Source organism: Cupressus sempervirens, chromosome 11, assembly GCF_028749045.1.
Source record: "Cupressus sempervirens isolate cs-2001-9-10 chromosome 11, ASM2874904v1, whole genome shotgun sequence".
In the NCBI taxonomy this organism is placed as follows: Eukaryota; Viridiplantae; Streptophyta; class Pinopsida; order Cupressales; family Cupressaceae; genus Cupressus; species Cupressus sempervirens.
In genome coordinates, this window is record NC_143128.1 from 349,046,338 (window position 1) to 349,064,566 (window position 18,229).

The 18,229-nt window shown below is 34.9% G+C and overlaps 1 protein-coding gene across 4 annotated transcripts in view; it reads right to left on the minus strand.

Moving 5' to 3' along the window:
• LOC149529520 (cytochrome C oxidase subunit) overlaps nt 1-18,229 on the minus strand; it is a 202,712-nt gene that overhangs the window by 104,911 nt on the left and 79,572 nt on the right. For all 4 annotated transcript variants that reach the window (XR_016358473.1, XM_089808776.1, XM_089808777.1 and 1 more), the window contains exon 4: nt 11,798-11,890. Coding sequence is in view for 3 of the 4 variants with exons in the window: in XM_089808776.1 (XP_089664902.1) it covers nt 11,798-11,890 (93 nt within the window). In the remaining variant the exon portion in view is untranslated. The remainder of the gene's footprint in view (nt 1-11,797; nt 11,891-18,229) is intronic.

Consider the following 18,229-nt stretch of genomic DNA (forward strand, 5'->3'; position numbering starts at 1 on the left):
GGAAGCATCAAAATCTTTACATTTGGAAACCAAAGGTATCAAGCTTGAGATATTATCTACCCTGATCATACATATGTTGTCTTCGCCATGCGTCTCAATGGTCTTTTGGACATCAGTCACAAAGTCATCCTCGGTTGCTTAAGAAGCCATGTATCATTCATTGAAGGAGCTTCAAACTGGCTGTCATGGTCGGGACTGGCTGTAGCTTCCTTGTTTTGCTGATGCATGTTCATATTGCCGGAAATTCCATTACAAATTTCTTCTTCATTACTATCACACAGATCACAAGGGACGAAGAAAGGATTATCCCAAATTTCAAAGTCCTCAATATGTTCAGTAGGAGAGTATAATGCATTCATGCTGCTCCAAATAATTTCACCATTGATATTCATCAATTGATTCTCTAATGCTGTCATATCCACCACATTCTTGCTTTGGCATGCAAAGGAACAATCAGAATTCACAATTTCTTCCTGTAGGTTACAAACTGAACTATCCTTATGACATATAGTTAAAAGCAAGGGTTTTTCAAAACTACTTTCAATGACCATAGGATCAAACTCAGTATAAGAAACTTCCTCTCTTGAAATGGGATAAAAATCTTCATTAGGCGAAGCTATAAGCTGAAAGTTCACTTCATAATTTCTTTCTTCAAAAAGATTTTCAGCATGCAAAGAAACTTGATCAAGAAGTATCTTCCGCTTGCAACATTCCCCAAAATGAAAAGATTCCTCCATGGGCTGGTCATGAATCTTTATGCCTTGGGAATCCTCTTTATTTATACTTTCAATGTAGACCAAACTTTCAGCTTCAAACTGAACATTGCTCTGCAATTCTTCACCATCAAAATGCTCCAAAGTGAAACAATTATCACCATTTCCAGAATTTTCAATATCAAAAGATGCTAAAGTTTCAGGCAAACTTTTATCGTCTTTATCCAAAGCTTCTTGGGGGTGAATTTGATCATCAAAGACTGAGTAGATGTGAGAGATGGTTACGAATGGAGGTTTCTCATCATCAACCTTCAATTCTTCTTTCAGCTTTACCACCCTTTTTACACATTCTTGTAAGTTTTTTAATTTATGAAATCTCACACAAAGACTTTTCCACAACAACCAAGACGCGGAGTCCTCTTCCAGGCTTATGTTGTTCCTTACAGCTCAAGAAACACTTTCTTTGTAGCTGTCCACGAATTCACGCAACACTTTATCATCCATGTGATAAAGTTCCATGAGAGAAGGATTTGGCCTTGACCTTCTCATGGCTTTCATATTAGGCATGGTCTTTACATAGAGTTGCCAATCTCCTGCACACGGAGATAATCATAAAACTGAGGAAACAAATATTTAGATCCTGATCTTCATTTCCGTCCCCAACGGAGTCGCCAAAAATCTGTTGGTAAACAGATTTGTCTTCACACAATAAATCATCAAAATAACTCTTATTTTTCCAAAAATGAAGACACAAAAAGATATCAATAGTTGGGTCGCTTTGCCATTGAATAGTGCAAGTGCCCTCTGAATTTTACAAGGTACAGCTCCTCGATTGGATATACAATGAATAAGATTTAAGAAACGCTTTTAACCTAAAAGTGAAGGCTACCCACATTATTCTTGGATAGGGGGCAAATTATTACAACTGAAATAGAAAGGAAAGACTCAGCATACAACAATCGAAGCATACAATCTTCACACCCATATATGCACTCAAAAAAAAAACCAAAGATTAAACAAACAGGAACGGTCTTTGCAATAAATGAATACAGAAGTAGAATTTAATTCCATTACTCAGAACTGATTCACACCTAAACCAAGAATGACAACAATCTAAAGCACACAATGTTCAAAATGATAGAATCCTCATTCAACCCAAAAATAATACCATTTCTGACAATCAATATACTTGTAGAAACTAGAAAAGAAAACAAAATTAAAAGCAGGCATCTCTGATTACAATAAAAAACTGCCCCCTTCATACAATCTGCATTCCTCTCACGCAGCACATAGTCTGCCCAAACAGTGGAACCCTGGAACACAACGAATTAGAAGAACCAAAAGTGGCTCTCTCTTCTCTAGCACAAAGTCTCAGAAAAGAAAAGGTCTGAAAGTTGGAACCCGTCCTCTTTCTTCTGTCGGCATATTTATATCTTTCCCATTGATGGTTGATCAGTTATGATAACTGATTTTCGAAAGAAAAAGAAAAAAAATGCCTTCCTTTACCCTTTGTTCCTCAACATATAGATAATGTTTTTACTTCAAATAAACTTCAAAACATTATATGATCTAGATAAGGATATTATGAAAGGATTAACTTCCTCCCTTATAGTTTGGGAAAATAATCTTTAAAGTTGGGTATGACATAACTGAATCTGGACAGGTATCAAACGAAGTGGTGATTCACATCTTCAATGCCCCCTTTCAGTTTGGTCACAAGAGTGTTTTAGAATTTGTGACCACCTGTCATTTCTTGACACATCAACATATATTAAAAGGCTAGTTGTCTTAGTGATATCTTAGCCCCGACTAGTTGTTTATGAGAAAACAAACTCAAATAATATAAACATTCTGAATGCAAGAGCAATTAACAAAAGAGCCTAGGTCAATTCTTTGATGTCGATGCTCCAATTTCTAGGTTCTATCACCGGGTTCTGGTCTGCTTTTTACTTCTTTGCAATGAGCCATGGATGCCATGAGCATGCATTCCTTTTAAACTCGTGAATCAACAAGTGTTTTCTGATTCTTTTGACTTTGAATTGTCAGTATGTGAGAGTCGGCCATTGGTTGTGTCCATACCTTTAGTCAGGCTCGGGCTCGGGTTGTGTCCGAGTTGATGATGGCCATAATGTACATAGATCTCAGCCCTACTCTTGGGTGTATCATGCGCTTCCTTTGACATTTAGTCAAATAGTTAGCATGCATTGCCTATGTGAAGAGGTACTCCTCTTAAGTTTATCCTGTCAAGCATTTTGCAGGCATGTTCTTTTCATGAACTTCACGGTGAATCCCACCCATATGTGAGGCTCCTCGGTGATGATGGGCACAAGGCCTTATCACCAACTATCATACTAGGCAACACCTGACCATCTAAAGCAATATTCCATATCCATCCTAACACCAATCTCATTATATCCCATTCTCTGCTAAAAATGACTCGAGAAGGGAGAAAGAAGTTTTTGGATATTTCGAGTGAAATTTGCAATTGAAGATCTCTAACTAGGTCTGGCATGGTGAACCATGAATTTAAGAATTTGCCCCTCGAAATCTGCATTTGAACCATGAGTTTGAACTTAAAAATTGGGTTTGCCTTTTTAATTATGAACTTTATTGAACCTCTTGAATCTCTGAACCACTGAAATTCTGAAATACTGCACCAGAGGTTCCGACCATAACCTTGCACATTCTAATAACAATCCCTTGAACACATCTGGTTTGCCACATCGAAGCAACAAACCCAATTGAAATGTAGACTGAGCCTTCATACCTGTTGAAGCATTTGAAACATTCCATTTGAACCATTTGAACCACTTGAACTTGTGTACTTGATCATTGCGTTTATTGTCATGAGACTTCATCTGAAACCCGCCTTACACAAAATTTCTTCACACAACGTTTTCAATATAACTCATAGGAGAAGACAGAGATTCCAAGCTTAAAATTTGGGCAACTAACAGGATCCTAATCACATTGACCATATGGGTGACCTACCAAACATTCAAGGTAGCACAACCTTATATTTCACACCCACATTCTATAGTAAAGCCAACATCTTTGGCTTTGAAAATCAAAGACCTTTATTTGATGAGTGTAGGGATACTGAATGGTTCTCTTTTCAACAAAATTCTTCCATTTGCATGTTTAGCCAATACATTGCTCTAAGACCTGAACATGTTATTTAAATCAATTCATTGCTTATATTATGTCTCACCACATCAATTGCAACGATAAATGGTATCTTTTCATGATCATTCTCCTGCTACTTTGTGGTCTTTCGCAAAGCCTTTGATTTTGTCGCCCACTCGACAATGTTTCAGCGACTCAAAGACATTGGGGTTTTCAAGGTTCTTCTCATGGCCATCATGAGACATTACGAGAGTGTTGTTGGTCGGGTCAGGACTCCTTTGGGTTTCTCCAATTTCATTCATACTTCTATTAGGATCAAGCAGGGTTGCCCGCTTTCTCCTACATTGTTTGGTATATACATTGATGAGCATGAGACTTATCTGAGGAGCTTCTCACTTCTCGAGGATGGGTGTTATCTTCCTCATGTCTTGATTTCCATCGTCTTTGTTGATGACGTTGTGCTCCTGTCCTCCTCCTCTAATGGGCTACAACGTCTTTTGGAGGGCATGGCCTCCTTCTATGATTCTCGATTGCCGCTGATTAACTTGGGTAAGACCCAGGTTATGGTTTTCAACTACTTGAAAACCTCACATCTTCACTTCTTTTTCAAAGGGATCGAGATCAAAATGACTCAACCTACGCTTATTTGGGCATCAAGTTTTCTAGGTCGCACTTCAGTTTGAGATTGGCCATGACGCTGCGGGTCGATAAGGGGCTAGGTTCACTTGCTTTTCTTGAGAGACAGTGCTTTAGACACCATTTCTAGGATACCACGTCTAAGATGTCTATCTTGGACTACCTAGTTAGACCTACTGTCCGTTATGGCCCAATTGTCTAGGGGCCCTCCCTGTTGGCCATTGATTGGGCTTCGGTGGAGAGGGTTCATACTCTTCTTCTTCGACGCTTCATTCAATGTCAACCGGCTACTCCTACTAGTGTCATCTTGGAAACGTTCGATGCTCATCCGTTTAGACTTTGCACGATCTTTGATTTGGTGTGGTTACTTCATAGACTTGGGGGCTTTGTGGATTCTATTGATGGCAGATAGCATTATTCTTACTTGGCCAACTGTTCCTCAACTTCGATTGCAGCCTTGGACCCCACTGGTTGTGCTCAATATTGGTATGCTCAGGCTTCTAGTCTCCTCAGCTTCGTAGGTATTGATACTAACTGCCTTCGTCCCTTTCAGTATTCCCTAGACGCTCCCGCTCATCTCCACCCCCCTTAATAGGAATTGAATGAGATTACCAGAATGGACATCTACGGGAGGTATATTTACGTGACTTGGGTCAACCCACCAGGGGTGCCTCTGCCCATGTATGGCCTTTTATGCGAAGCACTATAATGACATTCAGGATGGCATTAATGTTCGACCTTACTACTCTTCTTGGTAGTGGACCCATGCCTTAAATATCCAATTAGGCTCTTTCAGAGTTGGATCTCCTCGGCTCCATATCCAAACAGCTCACCAGACCAATAGAGAAGAGTGGACTTGTCAGTGTTGAGGCATGGGTGTGGTGGAGACTAAGATCCATTTCCTATTCTATTGTTCAGTCTACTACGAGATTCGAGGGAGGTTCCATTGTTTATTCAGAGAGTGTAGGCCATGTCCTCCTTCAAGTATGTCGATTAGTGATGTCTTGCACTCTATCTCTAAAAGGCTTTCTGTCTTTGGAATCTGACTCTACAAAAGTTATCCCCCTCTAGATTTGTGTCCCCTCATCAACTTATCACTTCCTTCTTCGCTCCGGTTACCTCTCCTAGAGGAACCAAGCAGTCTAGGAGTGCGTCCTCTGTTACTCACACTAGATCAGTGTGACCGCACAAAGATCACACACACATGCACCATAAGTGATAGTGGTCCTCTCTCTGACAACCGGTTCAAACTTCTCTGCACATAGACCATTATCCTTTGGTTTTGAGCTACTTTTCAACGACTGCGAACTACTAGTTGTTTCGTGGTTTCATGGTCTCTCTTTTGTGGTGTTGTTTCTTTTTCTTTGCTTCTTTCTTTGTTGGTTTTCTTTTTCTCGGACAGTGTTTGGTTGTTCTATTGCCTTCTGGCCACTGTTTGTACTTTCAGTCCCTTAGGCCCATTTGTGGTCTCTAGTTTGACATTAATAATTTATCTCATCTTATCTACATAATACATCTACATCCCTATTATGATTCTCCTCACTATGTGACATTGCTAGCCTATTCTTTATGGGCTAATTGTCCTACTTTGTGAGTAACAAAATAGTCCTTTCCCTTGTCTCCACACTTTGGGAGCAAGGGACCTATTTCAATTTCCTATCTATATAGTAGGATTCTTTTTTTTCCCTCTGTTGACTTATTTTTCTTTTATATAATAACATCTTTTCTTGCATTCATTTATTGTGTTACAAACGGATTAACATCCCAAGTGGAATCTTATGTTTTCTTGAAATTACATGTCTAGTATAAATCGAAACCACTTAGGGAGGCATAATGTGTCCTCTTCTTTTCTTATCCAATACATCCAATATATCTTATGAACTTGCATTCTTTTATAATTCAATATTATCCCTTGCATGAATTTATTGTGTTACGTAAGGATTAACATCCTAAGTGTAATCTTATGCTTGTATGTGCATCTTTGTTACAAAGGATCTTTCACTTAAGGCATTTATTGAATATTCATTTTCATTTTTCTCAAGGATCCATTATCTCTTTGTTGTTCCTCTCATGTTCACTAAAGTATAACCCGGTATCCTTTCATCTCCTTATTTCATTTCTCTATAGCTTAACATTATTTTATGATACACTCTTATTTTTGGGTATGTAATGCTTTGTTTCATGCAAGACATGGTTCTCGTTGCCTAACAATCTCTTTCCATGCCTTGGATTTTAATGTTTGTCATTTAATAATCATCTATAGTTTACTACATATGTGATATCTTTTCTAGCATATTATGTTGTTTGGAGTTGCATATTCTATGATGTTTCTTGCCTTCTTTTCCTCTATGGTGTTACATTATTCTATGATACATCTTGTTTGATATAACGTGTTTTGTTGTGTATGGCCAGATTTTGTTTGTTTCTTATAGTTCCGTCTTTTATATCTTACAAGATTTTGTTTCATAATATGCCATGGACTTCTCATTCTTGCCTTGTGCTTGGGGGGCAAGTTGTTCATACATTTTTTCTCTATTTGTCTAAGGACTGACTTTCCTTAGTACAGTGACATTTGTTTATCATGTGGCATTCTTTTCCTTTATGTTATTGTGTATTGATCATGACTCTCTTATATATAATAGTTGTATGTCCCTGATCATTACCTCTGCTTTATTGGCAAAACTATGTTCATTATAAACACTTTCCCCTTACTTTACATTTTTAAGTCTGTCATACTTCATTTAAGGATTCCTATTTCACCTGGACACAGAGGATTGAATGGGTGCATTCTTGTTCTTCTTCCCTTCTTTTGCCTTGAAGTTGTTATCTTTGTTTGGACACTCTTCTTGAAGGTAGATGCCTTGCTAACAAGATCACTTCCTTTCAAGGGTCTCTTCTAATAAGCGACATATCCTTTCATAATTAGCTATTCTATTAGGTACAAGAGTCAACACCCTTTGTTAAGTATGTGGAATATATTGTTGTTAGAGGATATCTCATTGTTACTAGAAGTAGTTATCCTTGATTCTCTTCCTTATGATGTCTATAGCTTCATAGTCATCATAAGGAGGGGGCATGCATCCGCCCTCCTTGTAAGTTTTTTTATGTACTTTTACTTTTATATTGTAACATGTCACTCCCTAACAGGTATTAGTGATACTTATCCATCGTAGGGAAACACACACACACACCCTTGTCCATCCACAGACATATTTATACTCAATGTTGATACCAAGGAATTGATCTATGAGCGGAGACACATACACACATGCATACAAAAGTTGTCAATAGATGCATAGGATTGACTATCGAGCACATAAACCTGCTAGTCCATTCGCTCCTCCTTTTTTTCTTTTTGTTTATGTGATTCACAGTAAGGCACACAAACCTTACTAGGCAAAATAACCACTCTCTCTTCATGCTTCAATGCTAGTGGCATGGAATCATGAGGCATAGGTTCCTTCGTGATCTCTTATGCTTCGTTATAGCCTTCTAAATATGATATTGGTGGGTGAGACATTTCTTCAGTTGAGGTTCCTTTCGATAATTGATTTGGGCTTTAGTACTAACCCCTTTTGAGTCTTTTGTTTTTGTTTTTGTTTTCTTTTGTTTTGTTTCATTCGCTTTGTTTTTGTGCTCTTATGCATGGAAATGCAATTAGGATCCTAGGTTTGTAGGCTTATGTCCTTGATCCTGGTGATGTTCTATCTCGTTGTGACTTGGCTCTTCATCTCTTCTCCTTCTTCCTTAACCGAGATACGACTTGCCTCATACTCCTGTCATGCTAAATTGGGGACTAAGACTATTGTCTTAAAATGGAAGCACTTCATTTCAGACATTTTAGCCCTCCTTGGTGTGGTTTTGGTCTCTCTCTCTTCTTCCCAATTTTTCCCAAATTTCTAGGTCATCTCTCATCTTCTAGCATGGTCCTTTAGGTGATATTTTATCACCTTTTTGGTCATATCTTCCGACATCTTTAGAGTTTCTCGATTCTTTCTACACTTTCTCTGAGACCTTAAGGACCTTTATTTTTTGACCTCAACGGGAATAGGTCAACCAAGATCGACCTAATCTTTAAGAGGACAACCCAGGTCGACCTCTTCCTCGAGGGTTTTGAATTACAGGGCCTGAAGTGTCTCAGGTTTCTCAATAGTTTAATTTAGCTCTCGGGTTAGACAACTTTGTTTCCAATCCCAAAAACTAATATATAAGGAGGCTTGGGCTCTTCACTTTCATCAATCAATCCATAAGCTATTCATCAAGAAACCAAGACAAAGCGTACATGAGACTTCAAGTAAGCATCTTCAAGTTCATCAAGGTCAAGCATTTCCTTCTTGCATCAAGCTTATTCCTTCAAGGTGGTAGTGGAGCTTCGCTTCTAAGGAGGAGATCTTTCATCCAAATCATTCAAGACAATCATTCTTCTTCAAGACATGCCACATACATTCCCTTTCACAAGGTTCCAACTTCTATGGTTTCCTTTGGTTATGTTGAGTTTAAGCTATTGCATTTGCATACATAATCACATATCAAATCCAATTGCATCTGCAAAGGTAATTTTATCTTTCATTGATATATTCAATCCTACTAGATGCTAGTATTTCCTTTATTAGTACTTTACATCTCAAAGGTTGATTCCTCAATTTAGGGCTTGACCAAGGAAAACTCTCATCCTAGAAAACAAAAAAAAAAAGTTTCATTGTGTGCAGGAGCAAGATATCTGAATTGTGATTGCAAATCTGGAAATTTTTGGTCGAGACCTTTCCAAAGAAGTTGAGTTGACTTTACTATTGTGCCCTAGGGACATGTCCATCTTCTCGTAAATTGTCCGGACACTTTACCACCAAGTCTCCTATTCCTGGAGGTTTGAGAAAAATAGAGTTTTCTAGGTTTTCTGTCGTGATCATAAAATAGCAGTCAGAAATTCAATCACAGGTTCAGATCCGCGATTTTTAGAGCAAAAAGGTATATTCCCTTGAACATTTCGAGGTAAGTACTTTATCATTCATTTTAGCTTTCAGCAGCTATTTCTATTTTGGAATTGGGTTGACTACGTATATTTAGCACCAAGATCTGTGTTACTCTTGTTATTAAATCAATTGGTTCGATTTCAAATTTACATTGCATATCTTAAAATAAATTAACATTACATGAAAGAGGACTCACTTGCGTACTTTCCTGATATAATTTGTCTTTAGAATTGATATCCCTTCTTCCATTTGGGGCTTTGCTAATCTAACTTCGGTTATATTGAGAGTTATGTTTGGAAGCCTTTCTTTCTCTTGTATTGAATGTTAGTGTGGAAGTGGAAGTCTTATATTTACACATTTTATTTAAGTGCTTGCATTTTCCCCCTAAACAATGTTATATTTCATTCATTGTCATTTTCTAATATAGTGTGTTGCAAAGTATCCTAATCACCATTAACTTTGGAAACTTTGCAAGTGTTTGTTCAACCAAACAGTTTGACAAAAATAACTGATTGAATGGACAATGTTGGGATAAACTCCATTAGGGATATTTTGATGTCCTCTTTCTAGATAAGATTTCATAATAATAATAAAAATAAAATAAAGGAACAAATAAATAATACCAAATTCTAACATAATTTATTATTAGATTAACTATATTGTTAATATACTAATGAAAGAATATAATATGTATTATTGAAAGAGTATAATATACAAAATGATTTAGTATAATATATTACCATATTTTAATGAATGAACATAGTAATATAGTAATCAGTTATTAATATTATACGAATAAAGATATAAGACTATTGATTAACGCTCGTTAGCGATTAACATAGTGTCATTAGTTCTAGCCAGCATGGACAAATTATCATCAAGGACTAATTAATAATTTAGGTGCATTCTTGATTGAGGAATTGGTTATTATAAGAAGCAATGTCTTGAACATGCGCCTCCTTCCATATGAGAAGGTATAAAAGGAAATTTACAAATATATATGAGAGGGATATGGTATGAAAAAATAAAATAAAAGGGATTACAAATTATTCAGATCATATTATAGGCATTCCATACTTAAGCACAACCAATCCACTATAAGGGGAGATAAAAATACATATATATATAAAACGTGTGATTATACTTACAAAACTGATAGCTATGAAAGTGCATTTGTTTGCAACTTCAGGAACTATCGGGGTCTTTCTCATGAGCACTAGTTTCCTGCTTAGATCTGAGTCTTCTTGGAGTTGAGTTTCCTAGACTAGTCATGATCTCTATTTCCCATATGCTGAGGAATAACTGTTGAGTGCAGTCCCTTTTCTATGGCATAGTAAGTAAAGGTTGGAACATTTCATTTACTTGTGCAAGTGATTGGCAATGGATTTTCTAAGGTGTCTTTCCGAATTCATAGTTGGCAAATCAATGCCCAGGCATGATCGAGCTCAAAAAGCTGATGTTATCTGTGTAACGGATGTCTGTTTACAAGGAAGCACAGCTGCGGAATCTTCATTGAAGTATCATGTGTTTCAAGGAAGATGTCTAATCAAATATAACAATTCTTATTACTAGGCTTGAACATTTAAGAATTGAAGTGTATTTCTCCATATTCTTTGTTAAGAATTGTGAATCCACGATATGCCATACATGTGCTTAATTTTAAGCTAAGCATTATATGCCCAACAATAATCTTTCACTCTTGGAAACTGAAACTGTATATTCAACTTCCAATCAAACTGTATAACAAATAGTTGAGTGGAAAACGTCCTTACAATTAAATTTGCAGTAGCAGAAAACATCCCAAACATTGAAATTAACCAAAAAATAATTTCTGGACTATGACAAAATTCACAATTCAATTGAACAACTAAAATTGTAGACTTGGACAACATGACCGACAGCCTGACCAAAAATTGACCATTCTGAATTTTTGACAAAAAAGTGGACAGACAAATGAAAGTTTTACAATTAAATTTTCTTTGACACATCCAGTTTCAGACTAGTTACAACAATCTGCAAAGAAATATACAATCTAAACAGCTTTAAAATATTATTTTCAATCATGTTGTAAGGAAAGCTTGGAGGCGATAAATAAAGTTGAAATTGACAATATCATTTCCATAATAGATCTTTCTGATTTCTTAATGCAACTCTGACTCGCTTGTTTACATTTACTTTGAATTCAGTTGCTTGAGAATTTCCATTCGCAGCATTATTTCATCTCTTATTCAGTTTTTTCTTTATTATTGTCATCGAGAAAATTATGTTGAATAGAAGACATGGACAGAAATCTTAGATTTGATTAAAATTAATTAGTTGATTAGTCTTTGAAATTGTGAAGTACAAGTATACCTTAAAGACCATTTCATTCATTATCCTTTCATAGTAAACAATAGCATCCCGAAGCCTCCCAGCTTCCATTAAATCGTTACCTTCCTTAAGTACCTGCAAAGTCATACCAACATAAAAACAAATAAAGTCTGAAATTTTCTTTAGAAGCTATGATATACTCAAATCCTTTTTGATACAAGGATAATCTCTCTTGTATCTTTTTATATATAAATGGATATTACATTAAGATATGATGAGGATTTACATAACCAGGAAACTATATCTTTCAACTGAAAGTAGAACAAAAATCATAAAACAGCATTGCATTTCTCAACCTAGTGACAATTAGCTATACCATTATGTGGTGCTACAAATGAGTCAATTACAATAAAAGCATGTGAAGGCGATGTACGTATGATAAGGTCCAGATACAAAAACGCACATGAAGATACTGTGCAAGTGAGAAATTATAAAAACAAAGAGCAACTGTTCATTATTTTTCATGGAGTAAAGACAAGGAATCAATCCTCCTGGTGTGTTTGCTTCTTCCATCATGTCCTCAGTGTAATGGAGGAATGTCTGCATTTTCCTTTTTTATTCCCACAGGGAGCACATGCATGTTGTTCCAGGAGATGCCTGATGTGGAGATGAAATTCATTTACCTTCTGTTCCATGTTAGAGATAAATCTATATTATATTCAGGAGGATCCATTTGTCCCATTGTTAATGACATTGGCATGTTGGATGATTTATTTTAACCACGAAGGAGCTGCCGCCAGATAAGCTCAATTAAGTTTTGGTTCTGCTTGGAAAGCTTTGCATGTTACTAAGCCGATTGGTGCATGAGTTAAACCAGCAGAGAGCTGAGTGTTTCTTGGAAAACCAATATATTTCATATTATAACTTCTGCAAAAACCTCCATCTTATCCACTTCCAAAGAGCTGAGAGATTTACAGGTGGAATGATGCTATAGTTGTGCTGGGAGATTAACGATTATATTACTTTTTATTTTTTTGATATTGCTAGAAGGTTATTTTAATAACTTCTATTGTTTTATTACTTTTATTATTTGATAATCATTTAAATATCTAGTTCAATATTATAAATATCTATTTGTAAAGTGTTTTTTTACGAGTATAAGAAATTGAATGAAATCAGAAGTCCAATTTCCATCTGAAAAATACAATCTAGTTTTAATGTTGTCTAATTGAATTTGAAAATTGAATCAAATTTAAAATGTGCATTTTAATCAACGATTTGTGATGTCTTTTCTTGCTTAAACAACATACTCATGCACTTGCCAGGAAACAATTCAATATATACAATTTGTAAATGTGAACCTATAAAGAGGGTTGACAGTAATGCTTTTAGCATGTTATATAATTTCATCTACTAATGTCTTTTCTTTCTTAAACAACGTATTCAGATACTCACCAGGAAATAATTCAACATATGCAATTTGTAAACGTGAACTATAAAGAGGGTTGTGACAATAATTCTTTAGTATGTTATATATTTTCTTCTGCTAATCTTTGTCATTGATGGTCTCCGTCACAGAGTTTGTAATGTACCCATTTTAGCTACCATGGTTGGTGATATGGATTAGCCTATTGTCTCTGTCACAGAGTTTGTAATGTCCCCATTTTAGCTACCATGGTTAGTGATATGGATTAACCTATTAGTGGTCCTCGTAGGCTAAGTCAAAGAGATAAAGAGCCTCAATTGGCAGAAGCTGAGGCAAATTGCTGCTTAAGAGAATAGGGCGTTCAAGATTGATCTTCTTTCGATCCATTTGGCACACTTTATATTTATCGTAAGTGTCTACTTTAGGAAAGTTAGGGTTTCTATTTTTAGTAGGGAACCTTAACAACTTGGTGGTAGCATTGAGATTGGGTATCATTGATCGGAGCAATTATTCAAAGCTTACTATTTATAGTAAGTCAATGTTGAGGAGTTCCTATATCTGGCAAGGGTACTTAGACTCATGTTATGCACAATGACTGACTCGTTCCTCTATGAGGGACTTACTATTTAAATTAAGTCAATTATGCCCATGTTGCTACTTTTTGCGGTGGACCTGGACTTGGTATTAGCAAGGTTCATTAGTTGATAATGTGGAATATCTTTATTGGCTCAAGTTCAAGGTATTAATAATTAATGAAGGATTCTTCATTAATAATTAATTATTATAAAGTTATTAATTAAGTGGGGCCAATTGACTTTATAAGTGCATTAAATAAATGTCATAATTATTACACAAGTAATTGGTAAATTATGGATTGTATTAACAATAGATCGACAAGATCGTTATAAAGAATGTACAATAGGTACAAAATAGAAAGTTTTTAATAAGAAACTAGAAAAGACAATAGAAACAATCTTATCTACCTAATTTACATAATTAACAAAAGATGACCATTAAACAATCTTATCTTTCGGTTTTGGGAAAGGCAAATTCTCATCCGACATGCTCTTGACCTTCCATGCCAACTTTCCCTACATGGACAGAGGTACCACATGGAAGAAGGCACCCAACCTTTGAGGAAATTCAAGAATAGTTGGAAGAAGACTGGGAGAATGCAAACTTAGAAGAGGATATATCCTGCAAAGATTACACAGAATTGAGAATGCGATATTCCAAAGGCAGAAACCGAAGATATGTTAACGAGAATGTAATGCCTACCCCTAGTTTACTTTTTACATTATTTTGCCAAATTCTTTTAGGCCATCTTTATGGTTATGTTTGATGATTAGTGGTACTTGGGTACCCGATTTGATTGGATGCTATTCGATACTCAATTATTTCATGTGTTCATGATTACTCTTTCAATGATGATACATGTATGTTCATATAGTGATTTTCAGTTATCTCATGATGATAGTTAGATGGATGGTTTATATGCAGTTTCTATGGATACTTACGCCATACTTGCATGTGTATGGTGTACATGTATGTTTTACCTTATGTTTGACGTTTCTGATGTGGTTGAGGGAGGGAGTTGTAGTCACCTACTAGGTGGGATCTACACAATGCACCACTCTCCCTCATTCCTTGTTTAGTTTATATTTATATGTATATGTACATGCCCGACTTTTATGTAGATTGTAGGTATCGGGCATCGACTTCCTTGAATTGCTAGGATGAGCATGCCCTATTGTAGTGTCTCAATGGTAAAGAGGGGAGATAGTTCTTCAGTCCAAATCCTAACCTAAGCCAATTGTCCTAGAAAATAGTACCAAGTATCTGAATTATTTACCCTTCCAAATTCGTCAAGGGACGTGAATTCAAGATTTTGACCCTTAAGTTTGATTTAGTACTTTGTCTTTATTATAGATTTTCTTATTTGGATTTTTGGGCCTGTTGTAATTTTTAGTTATAATTAAATCAAATTAAGAGAATATTAAATGATTTAATTTAACGAAAATTTTATAAAGAAAAATCAATTTTTAATTATATTTAATTAATTGAGAAATTAATTAAATAGAAGAATTAAATTTAAAATGTTTAATAAAAGTTCTAATTTTGGCATAACTATATTTATTTAATTTAATATTTAGGAGTTCCATTTTAATAATAAATTCTAAACAATATTATTAGTCAAATTAATAAATATATTATTAAAGACATCTTGTAATTTAATAAAAGAGAGAAAATAAATTTAATAAAGTTTATTTTAATTACTATGCTAAAAGTTTGCACATGAAATTAAAATAAAATAAAATAATAAAGAAAAGGGTTCGCATGATTGTAAAACTGAAACCCTAAAGAGAATAAGCTCTTTATTAAGAAATTAGAGCTCATTTCTCCACACACAGGTTTGTAGGAGACAATTTTGAGAAAGAGGATTTTTTCGAGAAGACAGGAATTTCTTGTGAGCTCCGAGCATTCGTCTAGTTAGCATTGGATTGAGATAGGATCTTGTTGAGATTTTCACAGTACTTTCCTCTTTGAAATTCTTGTCTCCTTTGTGTTTGTATGGATCTGTTTTATGAATTTAATTTGGGTTGAAACCTTTCTTTTAGAAAAGTTGATTTTCGTTATTGAATTGTTTGTGAGAGAAACCAATCGAAAATTCTTATTGGAAATCAGATTGTTTAAAAAAATTAAAATTGGGATGAGGGTTTGGAAAAGAATACCATAAATTAAATTTACAAATTTGATAGTTTGTATTTGTTTTCCTATTAGATCTACTTGAAAATTTGTTTAAAGTATATATATATATATATATATATATATATATATATATAAATTACCACAATAAATCATTACTGTGATAATTTTTATAATAAAATAGAAATTAAAAATCTTTTTTTGGTAAGTTTTGGAGGGGGGAGTATTGTTTTATTTTACATAAACAAAAAAATATATATTTAATATAATTAGAGAGGGGAATCAAGGGCCATAACTTCCCTGATTCCCATGCTGCATCGTAGCTTGGCTACAAAGGCAGCCAAGGCTGGCAATAGCAGCCGAAGATGCTATTGTAGCGGTCGATGGGCCTTAAACATACATGCAATTCCGATTTGGATTTTGGTTTTTTTATATTATTAAATTTTATTAAATTAACTTTTATAATATAGTTTGTTTAATATGTATAATAAATAATATTATTAATTTTAATATGTAATTTAAATATTTATTATTATTAATAATTTAATATAAATATATTATGTTATTAATAAGTTAATAAATATTATAATTAATAATTATAATTAAATTATGATAATACTATTTAATTACATGAATGGTTTAATACTAGTTTTTAATTTAATATTTTATTAATTACTTTATTATTAACATGTTTTAATGAAGTAAATTGATAATTGTAATTCAATTGGGAAAATTGATTGTTTTTAATAAATTCGAATTTTTGTTTAGATGGTTCTATTTTATACAGAAATGATTTCTAATACTAAGGAAATTGTATTACTTTTGTTAAATCAAAAACCTTAGTAATTGTGACATTTTGGAAATGGAAAATCGGAACCCTGTTTGTAAATCAGAACTTCTATGTTTTCAACCAAATGAATTACGAAAACTGCATTTGTTATATACTTGATGTGATGTATGGTTTACTAGTGTTGGTTTCGGGTTTGACTTAGTGTGTTGACCAGTTAGGATGTTTACAAGAGGCTTGGAGGATTTTGTTCTATGATTATGTTATGTATATGATCTTTTATACCCGACCATTGTGATGTATTCACATATTTCTGTGATGAGTTTTGATCAGTTATTTGTTAGTGCTTTCCAGTTGCTTGTATAGAACTCAGGTGAATAATGAGGTTTTCCTGGTATAACCTTTGAGTTTTCGATCTGTTATCTTTTGGTGCTTTCCATTTGCTTGTATAGGACTGAGGTGAATATTGTGATTTATCTATAGGTGCTTTCCAATTGCTTGCATAAGACTGACGTAAATATTGTGGTTTATCTTTAGGTGCTTTCTAGTTGCTCTTATAGGACTGAGGTGAAAATTGTGATTTTATGAGTTGTACTTTTCATGAGCTTAGGGTAGGTAATTTGTATATGTTGGGAAGTGGCTTGCAATGGAAGTCGGGGCCCTAAAGAGGTTGCTTGGGTAACCCATTGTAAGTTGTTTTAATAAGTGATAACATTTTATTAAATGGGTTTAAAATGAATTAATAAGAGTCAGTGTTTTTCCTCGCCCATGCCTTGAGTGCTAGTACAGGCTAGGATGGGAGTAGAGAGGATGCTTGGTTGCGACCTTGCTTCGTTAGTATGTCTTGTTTGTACGAAAAGATATTGATGCCACATAGAGACACTAGGGGACCAGAGTCTAGAGACGCTGCCAAGGTAACCTTAGAGTTGGCTCATGCGATGACTTACATAGTAGATTTCCTACGTGTCTTTGTTGCCTCTGGGATTAGATGTTACTTGTGTGTTGGCACCTTTGAGATAGATTGCTATCAGGATTTCCTGGACCTAGATGTTGGTTATGACTTGTGAATTGTTATCCGTTCGGGACTTGAGATTATCTCCTCAACACGGTGGGAGTGGGCCATTTAGGTTCTACAAGGTAGGGTGGTAGTGTTTCTTATACCATTGAGATCTGATAGTTGGATGTCGTTGCTAGATGTACTTGTGTAGTTGTTCCTTTCATTTTGATCTTGTGTTTCTGTTGGATGGTTATATTATGTTGTACTATACTCGATTGTCTGGAGATCTTATGAGATGATGTATATTCTTTGAGCTTTTCATACTCTGTGACTTGTACGACGGATGATCATACATTCTAGTTATGCCATGTGGTATCTTATGTAATTGTATATTATTTATTTGGATTCGTACTTGTGACTATTCTATGATGTGGATTTGTTATGTATCAGATTTAGTATTAATGAAACTTATATATATGTGTGTGTGTGTGATTCAACGTCATGGGACCCTTAAGAGATGTAATATGTTTATGATTGTTTTTATGTATAAGGGTGAGT